The sequence below is a fragment of the Scylla paramamosain genome, chromosome 28 (assembly GCF_035594125.1).
Source record: "Scylla paramamosain isolate STU-SP2022 chromosome 28, ASM3559412v1, whole genome shotgun sequence".
NCBI classification, from domain to species: Eukaryota; Metazoa; Arthropoda; class Malacostraca; order Decapoda; family Portunidae; genus Scylla; species Scylla paramamosain.
Genome location: NC_087178.1, coordinates 612,501 through 632,500, shown reverse-complemented (window position 1 = coordinate 632,500; position 20,000 = coordinate 612,501). Strand labels below are relative to the sequence as shown.

Below are 20,000 nucleotides of genomic sequence, written 5' to 3'. Positions count from 1 at the left end.
TGTTCACAGTTGTTCATAATTACAACTGTAACACTGCAGATGCTATCAACATATCTGTTGTGATCAGGGTTACTGAAATACTTGGGTGACTCCTACCCATTACAGGAGTGAGTGTGAACAGTTAAGATCACAGAAGCTGTGGTAGTATTAGTGTTTGCATTGTTGCAGTCATGGTTGGCAGTGACTGTGAATGAGGGTGATAATGTTATGTGTGGATGTCAAGACGTTATATCACCAAGATATTTTGACATTTCATGAACTAGGGATCACAGTAAAATTTTCTGTACAGTCTAATTTGCCTCCTAGTTATTTATTATTTCCACACAACTGACATGCATGCTTCTTAATAGATTTGTCTCATGTGTAAAGCACTCAGAACTGTAATGTTTTGGCGTCTTTAAATTTTGAGGTTATACCCCCAGCCAGTGTTGTTTTGGGTGTTGTCAACCTATGATGGCTTTACATTCAAGCTTGTATAGAAATTTTAATAAGAGTCTATTTAATTTTGTCCAAGAGAGGTAAACATTTAATAATCCTGTATACTGGAGGAAACATACTTTTAATGAGAGGCTTCAAGTCACAGAAACTTGAAAATTACTTCACATTAGGACATATAATAGATGAGACTTTCTATACTGTAGAGCTAATGCATGCTTGTGTGAGGAGACTGCAAGCCCAGGCTCTGTTAGTGGTACCATTTTAAGATTTTGGAAGACAATAATAGTATCAATGCTTACATCACTAATGCTCAAAATGTTAACGGTAATTACCCATGTATTAGTGGAACAGTGCAAGAAAAGACATTGGGACAAGAAGATATTGTCTCTGTTGAAACGAAGAAAAGTTTCTTGTTCATAAATGCACATACTGAATCATGAATATATTTAAATTCTCACATTTTAGAAAGCAATCAAAAGATTTTGTTTATACTTAATTCTGATCTGTAGCATTTAATGTTGATTACTGGCCCCAAGTTTCATTGCACAACATTTGGTTTTATTTTGATTTCATAGAAAACAGAATGAGTGGAGTAAGCGCAGCTTTTTTGGATGTAAAAAATAAAAGCACAATATTAGTGTGTAATTTTTTTAAAATTGACTTTGCATTGAAAAGTGCCTTCCTGTTTAATGAAGTATTAACTTAAAGTATCTAAAAAAATTGCACTTTTTAATTACAATACAATTAAAGGTATAATTTTATTAAAACTCCTTTGTTGATGTGTATATAAAATAACTGTACAGTGTCCTCAGCTGAAACGTCTGCCACTTGAGGAGGAAGGAGCAACTACTGTGTCAGTATTTTCATCCAGTCAGTAAGTGAATGTTGTTCCCGCCTGTTAGTCTGTTGGTCTGTTTCAAGTTAACTAGTCTAAAAATATAATAAAAAGTGCAGATTTAAGGATTACAATATCTTGTGTTTTGCTTTCAGACAACGAACCTTATGGTTTCTGTATATAAGAAAATGCATTTGTGTTCCAATGGTAATATTTCTGTATATGAAAACCATTTGTATCCTATAGAAAGTGTTAAATATAAAGCATTTTTTTTCAACACATTTCTCATATTCCATAAGTTTTTTTAGGTTCCATGAAATGAAATAATGATGCTGAGTTCTACATGGTGCTCTCCTCTCTCTCTCTCTCTCTCTCTCTCTCTCTCTCTCTCTCTCTCTCTCCTCTCTCTCTCTCTCTCTCTCTCTCTCTCTCTTAAAAAACATGACATCAAGAGTGCTATATTCCTCCAATGAAGAGAGTGCCGGGGCTGCTGACGACGTGCCGGATGTATATATAGAAGAACAAGACCAGTAATCTCCTACATAGTAAGTAAACAACTTAAAGGAGTGTCCTGTAGTTTTTCTCCAATTATTAATGATATGTATTTAGGAAAGTGTTTTGTTTGTTAAGGGCATTGTTGTTTTTTTTTCATTACACAAACACACCTCTCTCTCTCTCTCTCTCTCTCTCTCTCTCCTCTCTCTCTCTCTCTCTCTCTCTCTCTCTCTCTCTCTCTCTCTCTCTCTCCTCTCTCTCTCTCTCTCTCTATATATATATATATATATATATATATATATACTCTCTCTCTCACTCTCTCTCTCTCTCTCTCGCTCTCTCTCTCTCTCTCTCTCTCTCTCTCTCTCTCTCTCTCTCTCTCTCTCTCTCTATATATTATAAATATATAATATATATATATATATATATATATATATATATATATATATATATATATATATATATATATATATATAAAACCTAAATTCTGCTGTATTTGGAAAGTGGTAGTTTTGCACAATATTTGGAATAATTACATATGTACGATAATTTTACCAGAAGTACAATAATTTCAACCTGTAGGACGATAAAATGGCCAAAACAATCTGGCAGCGCTGCTGCTGCTGCTGCCCGACAAGTTTCCTAGTCAGTGTGTCGCGTCTCTATGGGTGGTGTTAGTGTGCGCCTGTTTCAACTCCCAGCCTGACAGAATTTTTTATTTTTATTTTTTTTTGTGTGTGTGTGTGTGTAACCACGCCTACACAGTGGCTGCCAAGGCTTACCCATGAGTTAAACCTTCTTTAGTTGGTAATGAGGAAGGCGTGGGCTCTAGCAGTGGACACCCGAAGGCAGCAGTGGGTGAAAACAAACAAAATAAAGAAAAGTTTGGCTGTGAGAAGGTGCTAGACAGCCAGCCATAGTGACGAGGAGGCAGGAAGGTAGATCACTACCACCATCACCACCACAGGGAAGGTAAGGTCAGGAAGTGTTAGAATAAATTTAGGTAACTTAACGTAACTTTTTTAATGAATAACTGAACAATCCACGGTTTTAACTCATTTCAACGCATCTCCCCTAACCTCCAGCACAATATATCCTTGTGTCAGCCTCGTCTCGTTGCTAAAAACCGTGAAATTTAACTTAATGAAAATGTAAACAATCTGGGTCGTCTCTGTTTATCAGCCATTATCTATCTTATCTGTGAGTGTTTTAAACCAATACTGTCGCAAAGCGGAGCCACATGACCAAATTTTAATATCCGCTCGTTAGATATACCTGCCATTTCTTAGGTTTAAGTTTGGCAAGGGTTTAAATGAGTGAGAAGGGTTGGTCGTCCCCTCCACTGGCCCCCCACCGCCATCTTGGAAAAGGCTCCCCAGCCCCCTCCGGTTCCAATATTATTTTTTATTTCCTAAGTATTTTATTTCGGCTTGTAGCTAAGGTTTTATGGTTTGTAAAAATATTTCGTTGTTTTTTAAGTTATTTGAGCGCGTGTGTTGCGTGAAAAGTGGTGATTTTGGCGTTGTTTTTGTGTAAATAAGAGGGCCGTTTTCGGCGTATTTTTTTACGGTCCCAAAACTAGATTTTTTATTTCAGCCTGTACTAGGTCCTTATTGGTTTTAAAAAATAGTTGGTGTTTTTTTAAGTGTGTTGCCATCCTGCTCAGTGAAATGCGTGCACCGTACACTTGTTTTTATTCGTGTTCAACTTCCAATAATATTGAATTTCTTTTTCGGTAGATTTTTTATTTGTGCTTGTAGCTCACTTTAAATGGTTTTAGAAAATAGTTCAGATTTTTTAAAATGTTTTCCGATATGTTTAAGCCAAAATGGGTGTACATTTGAACGATTTTAAATGGGGTGAAGGTTCCAACAGTTTCCAGATACTTCTTTTTAAATATCTTTAATACTACTGCGTTTTGAAATGTGTTGTTATTTTTGGCATTAGTTAAAATGTGTGGCAAGTCTGAATTTATAAAGCATTCCTGTCTAGCTGCGTTTTTCAGAGGGGTCATTTTCAAAATAAAATACGTACGTACGTAAATAACGGTCCCTGTGACGTCATCAACCCCCAGCCGTGACGTCACAAGCCCCCCAGCCGTGACGTTATCAGAGTGGTACCTTCCCTAACTCCCTTCCAGTCCCCTCCCAGTAAATATTCAGTGTTTTTTTTTTTTTCAAGGTGTGTGTGTGTGTGTGTGTGTGTGTGTGTGTGTGTGTGTGTGTGTGTGTGTGTGTGTGTGTGTGTGTGTGTTGCCTTATTTTTCGTTGTACAGATGGTGATGCAGTGTGTGTTGCTTTGTCTTTCGTTGTACAGATGGTTATGCAGTGTGTGTGTGTGTGTGTGTGTGTGTGTGTGTTGCCTTATCTTTCTTTGTATAGATGGTGATGCAGTGTGTGTGAGTGTGTTGCCTTGTCTTACGTTGTACAGATGCTTATGCAGTGTGTGTGTGTGTGTGTTGCCTTATCTTACGTTGTACAGATGCTTATGCAGTGTGTGTGTGTGTGTGTGTGTGTGTGGTGTGTGTGTGTGTGTGTGTGTGTGTGTTGCCTTGTCTTTCGTTGTGCAGATGCTTATGCAGTGTGTGTGTGTGTGTGTGTTGCCTTGTCTTTCGTCGTACATATACTTATGCAGTGTGTGTGTGTGTGTGTGTGTGTGTGTGTGTGTTGCCTTATTTTTCGTTGTACAGATGGTGACGCAGTGTGTGTTGCTTTGTCTTTCGTTGTACAGATGGTTATGCAGTGTGTGTGTGTGTGTGTGTGTGTGTGTGTGTGTGTGTGTGTGTGTGTGTGTGTGTGTGTTGCCTTATCTTTCGTTGTACAGATGGTGATGCAGTGTGTGTGTGTGTGTGTGTGTGTGTGTTTGTGTGTGTGTGTGTGTGTGTGTGTTGCCTTATCTTTCTTTGTATAGATGGTGATGCAGTGTGTGTGAGTGTGTTGCCTTGTCTTACGTTGTACAGATGCTTATGCAGTGTGTGTGTGTGTGTGTGTGTGTGTGTGTGTGTGTGTGTGTGTTGCCTTATCTTACGTTGTACAGATGCTTATGCAGTGTGTGTGTGTGTGTGTGTGTGTGTGTGTGTGTGTGTGTGTGTGTGTGTGTGTGTGTGTGTGTGAGTGTGTTGCCTTGTCTTTCGTTGTGCAGATGCTTATGCAGTGTGTGTGTGTGTGTGTGTGTGTGTGTGTGTGTGTGTGTGTGTTTGTGTGTGTGTTGCCTTGTCTTTCGTTGTACATATACTTATGCAGTGGTGTGTGTGTGTGTGTGTGTGTGTGTGTGTGTATGTGTGTGTGTGTGTGTGTGTGTTGCCTTGTCTTTCGTTGTACATATGCTTATGCAGTGTGTGTGTGTGTGTGTGTGTGTGTGTGTGTGTGTGTGTGTGTGTGTGTGTGTGTGTGTGTTGAAAATGTACGCGCGCGCGTACATTTTCAGTTTGTTAACTGCCTAAATAATAAATCGTTTATTATCGTTACATTATTAGCGTAGGAGTGAATAGGACAAGAAGTTTGGTTTAGAAGATCATTAATGAATCATAAGAAGAAGAGTGGGTGACAGGACAGAACCCAGAGGAACACCACTGTTAATAGATTTAGGAGAAGAACAATGACCGTCTACCACAGCAGCAATAGAACGGTCAGAAAGGAAACTTGAGATGAAGTTACAGAGACAAAAGCAACTGATGCACTCGACACAACCTGATCTGAACACGTAGAGGGCGCACATGGCAGGTGGGTACAGATAACCGAGCATTGATATTCAACCAATTTGAAGTACCCGAGACAGACGCACTCGGTCCGGGCCAAGGAATATTTCGGCTCTTGGTAGAAAAATATCAGTAATAGTATTTTTTAAAGCTGCACACAAGACTGGGAAATTATGGAGAAGAATTGCTAGGGTGATTTGTACACTGAAGTCCTTGTTTATATTTTTTGTTATTTACGAGTGTTTGTCCGAGTGTTTGGTGAGCATGGTGGTGGTGGGTCTGTCCCTGATGTTTATGTCCTTCACATGAGCTGGCGTCTACTCAGGCCAGACCGTGGTGGTGGTGGTGTCCTACCTACCAGAGAGGTGCGTGTTATAGCAAAGAGAATTAACTATAGTCAATTACGTAGTAGTGTATCCTGCCTCGTCATGACCTGAGTGGATGTTGAGTGGAGGAGTGGCATGGCTTGTGTCTGACTTTAAGCCTCGCCACACACCACCACTGACAGGTCAAGAAGTACACAGCTTTGCCAGGCTTATGTTGCTCATTTCACCGTGACATACCTAGAGGAAGTGTGCTATGAGGTTGTTAGTAATATATGCCTGGCAGTTTGTGTGTGATACTCAGTGACGACTATTGTGAGCAGACCAAAGTTTCCCAATAGTAAGGAATGCTAGGTTCACTCATTTACTTGGCTTAGTTAACGAAGATAGGGGAGAAAGACTGGTTCAATATATATATTATATATATATATATATATATATATATATATATATATATATATATATATATATATATATATATATATATAGTATATATATATATATTAAAAGTTTTATTTGTTAATTAATTAACTTTTTTATTTATTTTTTTTATTATTATTTTTTTATTTATTTTTTTTTTTATGAACGGTTTGTATTCAGGATTCTTCAAATGACCTAGTGATATTGATGTAAACTCACCATAATTCAACAGTATGTGTACTACAGCTACTTGTAGTTTGTATTCCTAACCCCGTAAGTAGCTTCACTCATTGTTGATAAATACTATCTGTATCAAACATGACTTGAAATCTGACTTGCAATTCTCTGGCATATTCATGTGCCACTCAAAAAATGTGTGTGTTCAAGTAGGTGAATGCCATGAATATAAATGGTACACTGTTCAGTGTCATTTCCCTGTAATTTGAGTGCATGCTACCCAAGATGAGTTTTCAGTGATAAAAGTAAGTGAAAACATAACACTTCAGAGGCTGTAGAGGCTTTATATGTATTCAAATGCATGTTGTTATCCATTCTATCATCTTCAAGCATGTCTTCATTTGTAGGTGCCAAGTTTGTGCTCAATGGAAGGTGAAGAGCAGAAAACTCAAGCCATGGACCTGACCCCAGAACAGAATGGTGGTGTCATAAAGGAGGTGAGGGGACAAGGTTAATATTAAGAACCCATAATCCATAAAGATTTTAGTACCATAAGAGAGAGAGAGAGAGAGAGAGAGAGAGAGAGAGAGAGAGAGAGAGAGAGAGAGAGAGAGAGAGAGAGAGGAAGAGAGAGGACTGTATAGTTATTTACAGAATAAATAATGGTTCAGTGTGTGGTTTTTGTCACAACAGAGATGCAAAGGCATTAGGGCATTTAGATGAAGTAACTTAATGTCATATCCTAGTGAATTCAAGTTGCCAACTATCAAATGCATTCCTAATTGTAATCCATCTATCTGTCTATATACCAGGCAGGCAGTCCCACATGGGATGACACAGGCAAGGCACCACACACTCATGCACACATCATTCACATTGTTTATCCTGTTGGCCCCTGGTGGGAAGGGATAGTAAAAATAAAGGAACTTATATTCTGTAATTTGCTTCTGTCAGGAAAATACCATTAACTCAGTTATAATCACAAAATTGTTAATTGTTAATGATATGTCTTTTTCTCAAGTACAGATATAATTGTGCAGTGTGTATCTCTTTATTTATGTATATTATAATGATTACTCTTCCTCTCATAGATTTTGAAGCACGGGGAAGGAGATAGTGGTCCACTCCAAGGAGATCGTGTTTCAGTTCATTACATTGGCATTCTGGCTGAAGATGGATCCAAATTTGACTCTAGTCGGGAGAGTGGCAAGCGTTTCGAGTTCACTCTTGGCAGAGGTAGGAACATCTCTAATAAATTTGTGCTTCAGAGTTAAAGATCATTTGAAAATTTGATGTGAATTTAAGGACACAATTTATGAGAATGAGTTTTATTATTTTATTGTTATATGATGTAATTTTCAGGTGAGGTTATCAAAGGGTGGGATTTGGGAGTGGCCACCATGAAAAAGGGTGAAATAGCCAGACTAACATGCAAGAGTGAGTATGCATATGGAGAGGTTGGCAGTCCCACAAAAATACCGGCCAATGCAACGCTAATATTTGAGGTAAGAAAAATTTTCTTGTTGTATAAAGACTAATTTTATTATAAAATTTATAGCTGCCTTTTAAGCATTGATGTGTGTGTGTGTGTGTGTGTGTGTGTGTGTGTGTGTGTGTGTGTGTGTGTGTGTGTATATATATATATATATATATATATATATATATATATATATATTCCATTTATTTATTTTTGTTTTATTTTCACATCAAATCATTTAAGGGATTATTAGATTGATATTTTGTAATGTCTTTTTTTTTTATTATTCTAACAAGATTTCTTCCTCTCTAGATTGAGTTGTTTGAATGGCATGGTGAGGATCTGAGCTCTAAAAAAGACGGTGGCATTATTCGGAGAATACTTGTGGCAGGGGAAGGTTACCTGACACCCAATGATGGTGCTATTGTGAATGGTGAGTCACTCATTTGTAATTTGTTTAGTTATTTTTTCATGATTTTGATTGAAAAGAATCCTGATTAAGTCTCTTACCATGAGATTTACCAAGAGACGAGTTTTCTCTTATGTGATCTCTCTCTCTCTCTCTCTCTCTCTCTCTCTCTCTCTCTCTCTCTCTCTCTCTCTCTCTCTCTCTCTCTCTCTCTCTCTCTCTCTCTCTCTCTCTCTCTCTCTCTCTCTCTCTCTCTCTCTCTCTCTCTCTCTCTCTCTCTCTCTCTCTCTCTCTCTCTCTCTCTCTCTCTCTCTCTCTCTCTAAATTTTGATAAACTGATTTGCAGTACGTCTGGTTGGGCGTGTGAACGGAACTGTGTTCGATGACCGGGAGGTTAAGTTTCCTCTTGGTGAAGGAACGGAATATAATATCCCAGAAGGTCTAGAAAGGAGCCTGGAGAGATTCAAAAAAGGAGAGAAGTCTACAATTAAGCTCTCACCAAAGGTAAATGAGTTTTATTACATACATTGATGGTGGTATTGGAGTAGTGTGTTTGCATCTTGGCTCTTTTTTCTATAAGCAAATTTCTCTTGCTACCTAATCCCCTCATAGAACAAAGGCTCATTGTATCTATAATAAAGATTATTTCTTTTGCAGTATGCATTTGGATCTGCTGGGAATGTCTCCATAGGTGTCCCTCCAGGGGCTTACTTAGACTATGAAGTGGAGATGTGTAGTTTTGAAAAAGCAAAGGAATCTTGGGAAATGGACCAAGAAGAAAAGATTGAGCATGCCAAGATTTGCAAAGATAGAGGGAGTGAATTCTTCAAACAAGAGAAATATCGATTGGCAGTCAAGCAATACAAGAAAATCCTTGACTTCTTGCAGTATGACAATGGTAAGATATTACTTAATATTGTATTCTTGTGCCTGGCTGTATGCAAGTTCTTTGTATGATGATTGAAGGCAGGAAATAAGGATGTATTGCATGAAAGAATATACCTTTGTGTTAGAGAAAATTAAAGTTAGATGTTTCATTATCTTATTGGATACATTGGATAAATAAACTTCCATATTTTCACACTAATGTCCTTTGGCTGTAAATGTATGATATATATCAAAGTTTGTTTCAAAACAAATGTGGTAAAGCTAGTGAAAGATTTTGAAATCAGAATTGGAATTTGTTTTTGGAATTGTGGTGTATTTTTCCTTCAGTTGTTAAGATTGGATTTATCAAACCAATCCTTCCTTTTACAGAATTAGAATTTATATTTTATTATTTTCTCTCTCTCTCTCTCTCTCTCTCTCTCTCTCTCTCTCTCTCTCTCTCTCTCTCTCTCTCTCTCTCTCTCTCTCTCTCTCTCTCTCTCTCTCTCTCTCTCTCTCTCTCTCTCTCTCTCTCTCTCTCTCTCTCTCTCTCAGGACTAAGTGATGAGAAGAAAGCAGAGAGTCGGTCCATACTTCTGGCTGGCCAGCTGAACCTTGCCATGACATACCTCAAGTTGCATGACAACCCTCGGGCGCGGGACCACGCCACCAAAGCCCTGGAGATGGACAGCTGCAATGTGAAGGCTTACTTTAGGAGAGGACAGGTAAATTACTAGGATTTAATGTGAACTTTCTTTCATGTGGCACTTGGACTTAGTTGTCTGTGAAAGACTATGTATGAATGTGAATGGTAACAAGAATGTAATCTTTTTATTTTATTTCTCACTGTCCATTTTCTGTTTTATTAGTCAAAAGTAATTAATCCCATCAATGTGATGACACCTACATAGGCATCATGAAGCACCTGTGAAATATATGATGACGCCTACATAGGTGTCAGGAGTGGATTCTATTTTAGTTGCTGTTGAGCGATCCTGTATCATGTCTTAACTTCCCTCTTTCCTTCATTCATTCCTTGTCCTCTTACTCTCCTCTCTCTCTCTCTTCCCTACATCCTCTCTCTCTCTCTCTCTCTCTCTCTCTCTCTCTCTCTCTCTCTCTCTCTCTCTCTCTCTCTCTCTCTCTCTCTCTCTCTCTCTCTCTCTCTCTCTCTCTCTCTCTCTCTCTCTCTCTCTCTCTCTCTCTCTCTCTCTCTCTCTCTCTCTCTGTGTGTGTGTGTGTGTGTGTGTGTGTGTGTGTGTGTGTGTGTGTGTGTTGATGCAACTGGGAAGGTCATCTTATGACAATTACTGATGAATGAAGGTAATGGATGTGTCTGTTACTTTTTTTTTTTTTTTTTTTTTTTTTTTTTGTGTGTGTGTGTGTGTGTGTGTGTGTGTGTATACACATATATATATATATATATATATATATATAGAGAGAGAGAGAGAGAGAGAGAGAGAGAGAGAGAGAGAGAGAGAGAGAGAGAAATTTTAGTATTAGAAATTAAATAAGTTACTACTTGCTGGTCTACTCCACATATGACCAATGCACATTTTTTAAGCTTCCAGAGCAAAGTGGTTAAATCTAGAGATATTTAAGATAATTCATACTTCATTTATAGCATATATGGTGATTGTTATTTTTTTATTTTTTTATTTTTTATTATTTAAATTTTACTTATTGTTTACTTTTAGGCCAATTTGAATATGGGAGAAGCTGAATTTGCTGAGAAGGACTTCCAGATATGCCTTGACTTAGACCACAACAACAAGGCAGCCAAACACCAGCTGCAGAGGTGTGGCCTTCAAATCAAGGCTAATAAACAAAAGGAAAAAAAGCTCTACAGTGGAATGTTTGATAAATTTGCCAGACAGGACAGAGCGGTATGTTGTGGAGTTTAATTGTCTGGATTATGGTTGTTGAATTGCTGTACAATATGACATTTAAGTGATTTATGATAACAAGAGAAGAAAAACAAAGGATTCTTATGGTCAATATGTATCCATAATTATAAAGTTGAGTTGCCTAGGTTATGGTTGTTGAAATGCTATATATAATATGACATTTAATTGATTTTGTGATAGCAAGTGAAGGAGAGCAAAGGATTTTCATAGTTAATGTGTGTTCATAATTAAAGTAAAATTAAGTCATGATTTGAAAATAATGCTATACATGTATTCTGATGTACCATCACAACATCACTGTAAAGCATCCAATAGATATCACAAAATATTATTTTCTTGAGTGGCATTCCATACATTTTTTATGCTATCTATCTATATACCAGGCCAGCAGTCCCACATGAGGTGGCACAGACAAGGCACCACACACACACACACACACACACACACACACACACGTCATTCATGATCTTATTCCCATCTTTGATACAACAGTTTAAAAGTGCCAGCAATCCCACATGAGGTGGCACAGACAAGGCACCACACACACATGCACATCATTCACAATCTTGTTCTCATCTTTGATACAACTATTTAGAAGTCTGTATCGTGATTTTTTTAACAGAGAGAAGAAGCAGAAGCCAGAAGGCGGCTAGACATCATGTCTGGAGACCTCGGAGAGTGGGGCAAGGCAGAGGAGAAGAAAGATTCAGATAAATGTGAACTATCTGAACTAGTTAACATTGATGGTGTCCACATGCTTTAACTCTCACCTCTCCTGTGGTCAGGTTAGCTATAACAAAGTGTATGATGTAAGAAAGAGAAATTACTGATATTTGTAGTATTTCCAATTGTGTTTAATTTTAGTGGAAATGTGCTGATGATGTAAGCACTTACCTGAATGTGATATAAACTTATATTTTGATAGCATATTGTAGGTAGGCATATTTAAGTAAGATTTTTTTTTAATGTTTATAGATTGCTCAGGCACAAGTTCTTGCACCAGTGGCAGCTGGTTAGGCTGTAAGGAGTCTGGTTGTATTTATGTCTTGTATGAAAAAAAATAGTTGAACAGATATCAGCAACTTGGAATGTGTCACTGTGGAACAGTATATCATTAATTGAAAGTGTCAAAATCTTTCAAGATTTAACTCCCCTCATGACTTCTAGCATCTAACCAAAAACATCTCCAATAACTTTGTTTCTTCTTTCCTCTTTTTATTTCAACCAGGTGACACCATTGCTATCACATCTATCTCTAAAGCTGAATTCTTCAATCAAACCTTTGCTAAAACCTCTACCTTTGATGATTTAGGGCTTGTTCCTCCCTCTCCTCCACCCTCTGACAACTTCATGCTACCTATTAAAATTCTCAATGATGTTTTCCATGCCCTCGCTGGCCTAAAGCTTCAGAAGCCTAATGGACCTGATGGGGTCCCTCCTATTGTTCTTCGAAACTGCGCCTCTGTGCTTGCACCTTGCCTAGTCAAACCCTTTCAACTCTGTGTCAACATCTGCCTTTCCTTCTTGCTGGAAGTTTGCCTTCATTCAACCTGTTCCTAAAAAGGGTGACCATTCTAATCTCTCAAACTACCATCCTATTGCTTTAATCCCCTGCCTATCTAAAGTTTTTTAATCTATCCTCAACAGGGAGATTTCAAGACACTTATTCTTCAATTTTTGACTACCGCTTTGGACTCTATTTGGTGACTGGCAGGTCAGTGGACACACTCTCTCTCTCTCTCTCTCTCTCTCTCTCTCTCTCTCTCTCTCTCTCTCTCTCTCTCTCTCTCTCTCTCTGTCTCTGTCTCTCTCTCTCTCTCTCTCTCTCTCTCTCTCTCTCTCTCTCTCTCTCTCTCTCTCTCTCTCTCTCTCTCTCTCTCTCTCTCTCTCATGCCCTTGTCCAGTGTCCCTCCTACATAAAAAAAAAATCAGGCACAGCTGTGTCATTGAAGTGTGCTGGATGGATATTCCTGGCATAGTGAAATTATAAGAACCATTTTTGTATGTATCAAATATGAAGATATCAAACTGCGAAGTTAACAAACTTTTTATTTTTATTTTTATTTATTTGTTTGTTTTTAATTTTTTTTATTTATTTATTTATTTATTTATTTATTTTTATTTATTTATTTATTTATTTATTTTTTGTGTTAACTGTGTTGTTGATCATACAGAAACATTAAAGAAGGTAGTTGTGATTGTAAAGTTGTGGTCTTTCTGAGTTTTCTCTTTGGTGCTTAATGTAGTCTGAATACAGCATAAGTCCTGCAATAGTATTCGTGAATTTTTATTTTAAGAATAGAAATAATTGCATGCAGGATGCCCATTTAAGTAACACCATGGCGGGATTTTTTAAACACTGAAATGAGACAATCTAAAGGATGAAGTCACGAGAGGGAGTGGCTGATGATCAAACCCTTGACTGGACTTTTGTGGTGTCTCACTGCCTGTGTAATCACCCTGGCCAAGTTAGATTTAAATTACCTTCATTATCTTCTCATTCCATGGCTTTTTCCTCTCTCTCTCTCTCTCTCTCTCTCTCTCTCTCTCTCTCTCTCTCTCTCTCTCTCTCTCTCTCTCTCTCTCTCTCTCTCTCTCTCTCTCTCTCTCTCTCTCTCTCTCTCTCTCTCTCTCTCTCTCTCTCTCTCTCTCTCTCTCTCTCTCTCTCTCTCTCTCTCTCTCATGAACCAAACACTTAATGAACTCAAGTGTCTCATGTGGAGGCTTCATTTTATTTATTTATCATTTTTATGCAAGAGATGTTCTGGTTTAGGGCAGCTGAAAAAAATTCCATTGAAAGTTCAAGCATGAAAACAACTGTCCCCAAAAAATTTTATGGAAGAGAACTTGGGTAATGCAAGTTGAGTCTCAGTGGATCATACTTCAAGCTTCATATTCTTCACTGAGGAATAGGTGCACAATGCACACAGGTTGCTACTAATCAAGCCATAATAATTGTCACAACCAGAGTGGAGTTGAATGGACCTAGACTGTCTTGTCACTACAGTCTACAAATGTAGGAAATCATGAAAGAAATTGGTTACTCATTCTTACTGTTGGGTAGAAGCACAGTAATTGCTTCCTCCCTTTATCTGGCACTACTCTGCCACTTCATAAATGAAAGACTTGTAGATTGGCAACAACCACAGATTAAGTTTCTTCCACTCATTGCATTTTCATTAAAAAGATATATATATATATATATATATATATATATATATATATATATATATATATATATATATATATATATATATATATATATATATATATATATATGTGTGTGTGTGTGTGTGTGTGTGTGTGTGTGTGTGTGTGAATCTTGAATTCATAAGCAGAATGTTTGTACTTTGTAATTCACCTGTATTGTTTCTTGTTTTTGACATGGTATTGTAACAATTGGGGCATTTGCTATGGTCTAAAAAAAACTACCAGATTCACCAGGTGACTTAATTTTATGCATAAAAGACAGTCAGCTGGAAAAAAATTTTCCCCTCTAAATGATTTTACTCTATCCATTTAAGTTATATAGTTAACATACTCATGTAGAAATCCTGGCACACATGAAACAAGCAACCATGTTTTGATGCCAAATCTTAGCAGGACACTGGTGAAGATTGTTGACATCATGTCCCCCAACATCTTCACTAAGTTGCCACTTTCTTCTTTGGAAATACAACCCATCTTTTCACACCCTAGTTCTTCTTTCCTGATATGTTTGTGCAATAAACCACAGCATATGTATAGACTGGGGTTTTACAACAGCACTATAAACTCATTTATCCCACCTCGGGTTTGTTCGGTGCTTTGGAGAAGTCAGCGTGTCTAATATCAGCCAATCTTTTCATCTCCACACAGTTTTGGACATCAAAATATCCAGTCAGCACAAATAATACTTGCTCAGCTCTTTTAGGGATTTGCCAGATAAAATATTAGTCCCTGTAGAAACCAGTGAAAAATGTTTCTGATTAAACATGTAGCAGGAGACTAGAAATGAATGCAAAAACACAGAGAGCCCATTTGCAAGTACTTATAATAACAATTCCGTAGGGTGTGTATCACTAGAACCCATGAATACTTTTAGCATAAACACTTAGGATCAATGTTTTGCAGCATTTAAGTACAGTGCATCAATATGTATCATGAGAGGTAGTTTTAGAATGTGCTTCTCCAGACAAATGTGGGAGCATTTACCAACCCCTACATTAAAATGGCCAGCAATTACCAGCAACTTAACCCATAGCAAACACCCCAATTGGACAAATACTCTTGTTTGCTTACTTTTCTTCTCTAAAATTACTATTGCATGTGAATTCCACAGTTTTAGTTTACAAAATATATTCAAGAATTTAGATTTTCTGAACACATGCATGTATTTTGATAATTCAATATAATGTATGAAATGGATGTTGCAGAAATCATGTGTTCATGTGCTCTAAGTATTTTGTATATATATATATGTAGAAATTGGATGTTGATTTTAGAGATTAAAATGTTCTTTAGCAAATATCTAATGCTAAAAAATATTCCTCTGCTCAGACTAAGTTTGAAATAACTCAAAAACCTGGTGCAATGTATGAAGCAATTTCTTGTTCTGATGAAGGACTATCTTTAATAGAAAGACATAAATGTATTGTAACAGTATCTCACAAAAGTTATTTGTTTTACAGTATATTAATTCATTGACCTGCCATTGTTACCTTATAGTGACTGCCTTTGCCATCCACACCACTAAAGTCCCTTGTCTTCAGTCCTGAGAAGGTTATATGTGCTGGACACCACTCACTCTCATGACTCACTTTTGATGTTCATCTTGTGTGATTTTATCTTAACTTTCAGGTATGAGGTACTGTATTTGCCTTTCTAGGAAATTGTGTATGGAATTAAATTTATTATGTAACAGAAATGTGATTTAAGTATTTTCTAGATGCTGATGGATGGAAGAATAAAAATTTTGTAAAGAACATTAATTGGGGCAAAAAACCTGTTCAGCTGGGTATGCCTGAGCTGTTCTGATACATTCAGTACTTGGAATTGAATAGTAAAGGACAGGTAATAGAACATCACAATGATTGATGCGGAACTTAATTGTGAACATCAAGTTCTCATAGACTACATAGATTTAAAGGATGAGCAGGAAAGTTGTCTTGCAAGTTAACCTTGGATGTGCACCTACAGTGCATCATCTTGTGTTTTGTGAAAATTCTTTATTTACATATTTTTATTTCCATAATTATTACTACTGTCCTTTTCTGCTTGTTTTAGAGTAGCACAAAGGATATATAAATACTGTAGTATTAATATGTATGTAGACTTATGAAGCAGAATAATCACTTTTTGCAGCAGATTAGTTAGGTATGGATCTTAGTAGCCTTTAAATCTATCATTGTTCATGTATATAGTATGCATCAACTATTTTGCATTTTCTGTTATTGTATCGTATCCCTCTGTGTGTCTAGGCAACTAATGTATTGCTGGGAAATGTTGTCAATGTGTCATTGATAGCATTTGTTTCCTGGATGTAAGATGGTGACCTTGCATTTTAAAGCTTTATATCATATACAAGTGTAAGATATATTTAGGTTTTTCTTTTGAATGAAACCACTTATTTTTTATTTATTTATTTATTTTTTATTTATTTATATATCTTTGTGCTTGGCATTTATTTTTTTATTTTTTTATTATATATATATTTTTTTTTAAGTGTCCTGTGAGAGAGCAAGATTAGGAAAGCATTGATATGTTATTCTCACAAATCTCATTTTATTGTGATATGGATCTACCTAACTTTTCTTCTCTTATAATCAGTAAAATGGAATCAAATACACACACACACACACACACACACACACACACACACACTATATATATATATATATATATATATATATATATATATATATATATATATATATATATATATATATATATAAATATATATATATATATATATATATATTTATATATATATATATATATATATATAAAATCAGTTCCTGTTGAAGAATTCATTAAGAAGCAGTTAGGAGTGGAGGGGGGGAGTTGAAGATGAAATTTATGAATCATGTGAAAAAAAATGTCAACAAAAATTCATATTATTACTCTGTTAGGTTCAAGGCATCAAGTTTACTGTGCTTTGATTTTCTTTTTTCTTTTTTTCTGATAATCAGATAGACCAACAGGTGTAAAATTAATTAAGAAATATAATGTGCAAAATTGAGCTCCCTCACAGAGAAAATAAAGGTCTCAAAAGGAAGTGCCTGGTGTAATTTATGAAATGTTCTAATATTTCCTTTCCTTTAGGAACTGGGGAAACGGAAGAACTTACAGGTTAGGTTTAGGTTGTTTTGTAGCATATTAGAGTTATGTAAGTGGCTGAAATTAATAAGAGATGAAGTTCAATCTTGTTTAAACGAACCGGAAAAGACATGAATTCAGCAAATTCTTAAGTTAATGCGTATAAATACAGTTGTAGAAGACGTAAAAGAATAGTGAAATCACGTACTATGATATATATTGTCATTTCACTGTTTTCTTAGTGTTTTGTGACTGGCATGTGGATGGCAACTGAATGGTGGCAGATGCATTACTACAAATGCATCCTTTGTCGTAACAGTAATGAAACTGAAAGGTGCATAGATCATCAGTCAATACAGATCCATGGTGTGCTTCATAAATATGTCAGGAATTAATTTGATCTCTTATTTCCCACCTTACTCTCCCCAGCAGGTGGTGGTAGACACAATCAGCAACAAGTCTTCATTCCTTTAGTTGTTGTGTGTCCGTTGCCGGGAGAGGGTCGCCGTGGTCTGGCTCCAGTCAGTCCAGTGCCGCGTGACAAATCTGTTGCTCTCTCGTGAAAGGTAACCACCACATCGGTTCAGAAGCATCAAGTTTTGAAGTACAGTATTGCCCTTAATTATAATGATGGAAATAACAACTGTAATATTAGTTGCTTGCCTCGTGGTCATTTGAAAGTATATTTTTCTAGATATGCGTTCTCTCTCTCTCATCTCTCTCTCTCTCTCTCTCTCTCTCTCTCTCTCTCTCTCTCTCCCAGTGTGTGTGTGTGTGTGTGTGTGTGTGTGTGTGTGTGTTGTGTGTAATAGATTAATATAATTTGTGAAGAACGACGAATTTAGCATTAAGGATAATGATATGGACATTCTTCCTATTCACACACAAGAATCAAAGAATCCTGTGGCATGGAAGGCAACGAGACGAACTCCTCGGAATGAGCGAAGACGGTGTGGCGAAGACCGGGGCGTACTGATGAAATGGAAGGACGGAGGTGGTGGTGGCGGTTTCCGCTACTCCTCTTACTATTTCTTTTCCTCCTCTTCCCACCTGAAGGCGTCACTAACATTATCTGACGAAGCTGAAGGTAATGCATATACCTGTAACCAACAAGTGAGATAGTTCATGGGCATTAAGGGGACTTGCTAAAGCCAATTCTGGAGCGAAATGTCTAAAATGAAAGTCTGCGCAATCTTGAGATATTTTCGAACGATTTGACAGATAGTTCATGTTCATTGAAATGATATAATAATGGTAGTTCTTGAGCGAATTGTAAAAATTGAGAGTTCGTAATTTTTGTGACACCCTTCGTTGCTCTGGCGGCCAGTTCTAGTGATGTACGAAGGATGCGGGAAAGCAGCCGGGATAGGAGCGATGCTTGCCTCGCCCACCACACATCTTCTGAGGCTTCCCTGCCGCGATGCCTCCGTGTCATCCACATCCACCAGCGCCAGCGTATCGTCGCACTCCTTTCCCGTGGTGGTAATCGCCTCTTGCTCTGTAATCGACACAGTTATCTCCAGCCTTGCCACTAACACCTCGGTTGAAGGAAGCCCCATCTTACCAGTGCCCTCCACCGCCTGCCCAGCGGAGAGCCAAGTTAAGGTCTCCGCCGCCACTTTCGCCCTTCATCCCATTGAAAGAGTGCTAAATATCCTGCTGTCCTGGATGACCTACCACTCCTGGAACACTCTGACTGTGTTGCACGATAGATTCCTCGACCATGTTACCTTCGCCTTCTTCCGTGAGTATAATAATTATTTATTCATTTATCTATTATCATTATAATTTATTTATTTATTTATTCACATTGTTATTTCTTTATTATTAATATATTTGATTTGATTTGTTTATTTATTAATTATTATCTTTCATAACGGTGCTAGATTCCAAGAGTTTTGCCTTTTTTTTTTTTTTTCTCAAGAATGATCGAAGATATTGAGATTTACGAGAACTTTGCACTAGCAGCGGCGTTAAAGACATTCTCTAGCTCCATCTGTTGCAGTGAAGAGGCTGCTGGCGGAGACTGCTCATCTTGGGACACGGCTTTCGTTCCGGGAAGTGCCCTCTGATGCCTCCAACGAGACGGTGGCGGAGGTGGTGGCTACGATAGTGGATGCCTGGCGGAACCACGGTGCCAATCGCGTCGCTGTTATCGCCTCGGAGGAAACTGTTGTCCATCTCTTGCATATGGTGAGGAAAACATGGTTAGGACATGTGGGAGCAATTATTTCCTTAAATTGTAAAGATTTAATGAAAACAACGCCAGGAATTGTCAATAAAAACAGGCAAAAATCGTTTTTAGAAACAAACGAAACATCTCTAGTGGACAGATAATAATTTAATGGCTACAACTGCACCTCCTGTTCTGTAATTCTCTGCAATGTATCTTGTGCATTTTATCTGCCCCTCAACCTGTTGGCGTTTCCCTTTCATGCGGGATACTGTAGATCCCTGGTTTCGAAGTTGAGGACGGTGAGAGTGACTGCGACTGGCTGATCTTCGCCAGCACAGAGGCTAGCGTGCCGCATAAGTACAAGCCAACCAACGGCCACAACGTGTTCTTCGTCGACACACCGGTGTACATGGTGAGGACACGGGCATTATATTGAAATAATACTAAAGTTTTCATCTTAGTGTTAGGTTTGGTTGGGTTTA

The 20,000-nt window shown here is 37.5% G+C and overlaps 3 protein-coding genes across 24 annotated transcripts in view; all 3 read left to right on the top strand.

Moving 5' to 3' along the window:
- LOC135114652 (tight junction protein ZO-1-like) overlaps positions 1 to 1,550 on the top strand; it is a 124,984-nt gene extending 123,434 nt beyond the window's left edge. For all 18 annotated transcript variants that reach the window (XM_064030482.1, XM_064030484.1, XM_064030470.1 and 15 more), the window contains one exon: positions 1 to 1,550. This exon is cut by the window's left edge and continues 806 nt beyond it. The gene's annotated coding sequence lies outside the window, so the exon portion shown is untranslated.
- An 884-nt stretch (positions 1,551 to 2,434) lies between these two features.
- LOC135114650 (peptidyl-prolyl cis-trans isomerase FKBP4-like) lies at positions 2,435 to 17,908 on the top strand. Of its 5 annotated transcripts, none has more exons than XM_064030465.1 (11): positions 5,684 to 5,830; positions 6,793 to 6,882; positions 7,477 to 7,621; positions 7,748 to 7,890; positions 8,175 to 8,295; positions 8,618 to 8,775; positions 8,929 to 9,169; positions 9,694 to 9,863; positions 10,836 to 11,024; positions 11,668 to 11,830; positions 17,775 to 17,908. In XM_064030465.1, exons 1-10 carry the CDS (start codon positions 5,771 to 5,773, stop codon positions 11,806 to 11,808), a joined length of 1,458 nt encoding a protein of 485 aa, XP_063886535.1. In that variant the 5' UTR covers positions 5,684 to 5,770; the 3' UTR covers positions 11,809 to 11,830; positions 17,775 to 17,908. The 5 variants fall into 5 exon arrangements, with proteins under 5 accessions (XP_063886536.1, XP_063886535.1, XP_063886534.1 ...); XM_064030464.1 differs by lacking the exon at positions 17,775 to 17,908 and adding an exon at positions 12,693 to 17,301; XM_064030466.1 differs by lacking the exons at positions 5,684 to 5,830; positions 17,775 to 17,908 and adding an exon at positions 2,435 to 2,740 and having other exon boundaries at positions 11,668 to 17,301.
- A 332-nt stretch (positions 17,909 to 18,240) lies between these two features.
- Positions 18,241 to 20,000, top strand: part of LOC135115136 (uncharacterized) — a 2,527-nt gene continuing 767 nt past the window's right edge. The window contains exons 1-4 of the mRNA XM_064031636.1: positions 18,241 to 18,429; positions 18,670 to 19,086; positions 19,348 to 19,535; positions 19,793 to 19,930. Of these exons, the coding sequence (XP_063887706.1) occupies positions 18,318 to 18,429; positions 18,670 to 19,086; positions 19,348 to 19,535; positions 19,793 to 19,930 (855 nt within the window). The 5' untranslated portion in view covers positions 18,241 to 18,317. The remainder of the gene's footprint in view (positions 18,430 to 18,669; positions 19,087 to 19,347; positions 19,536 to 19,792; positions 19,931 to 20,000) is intronic.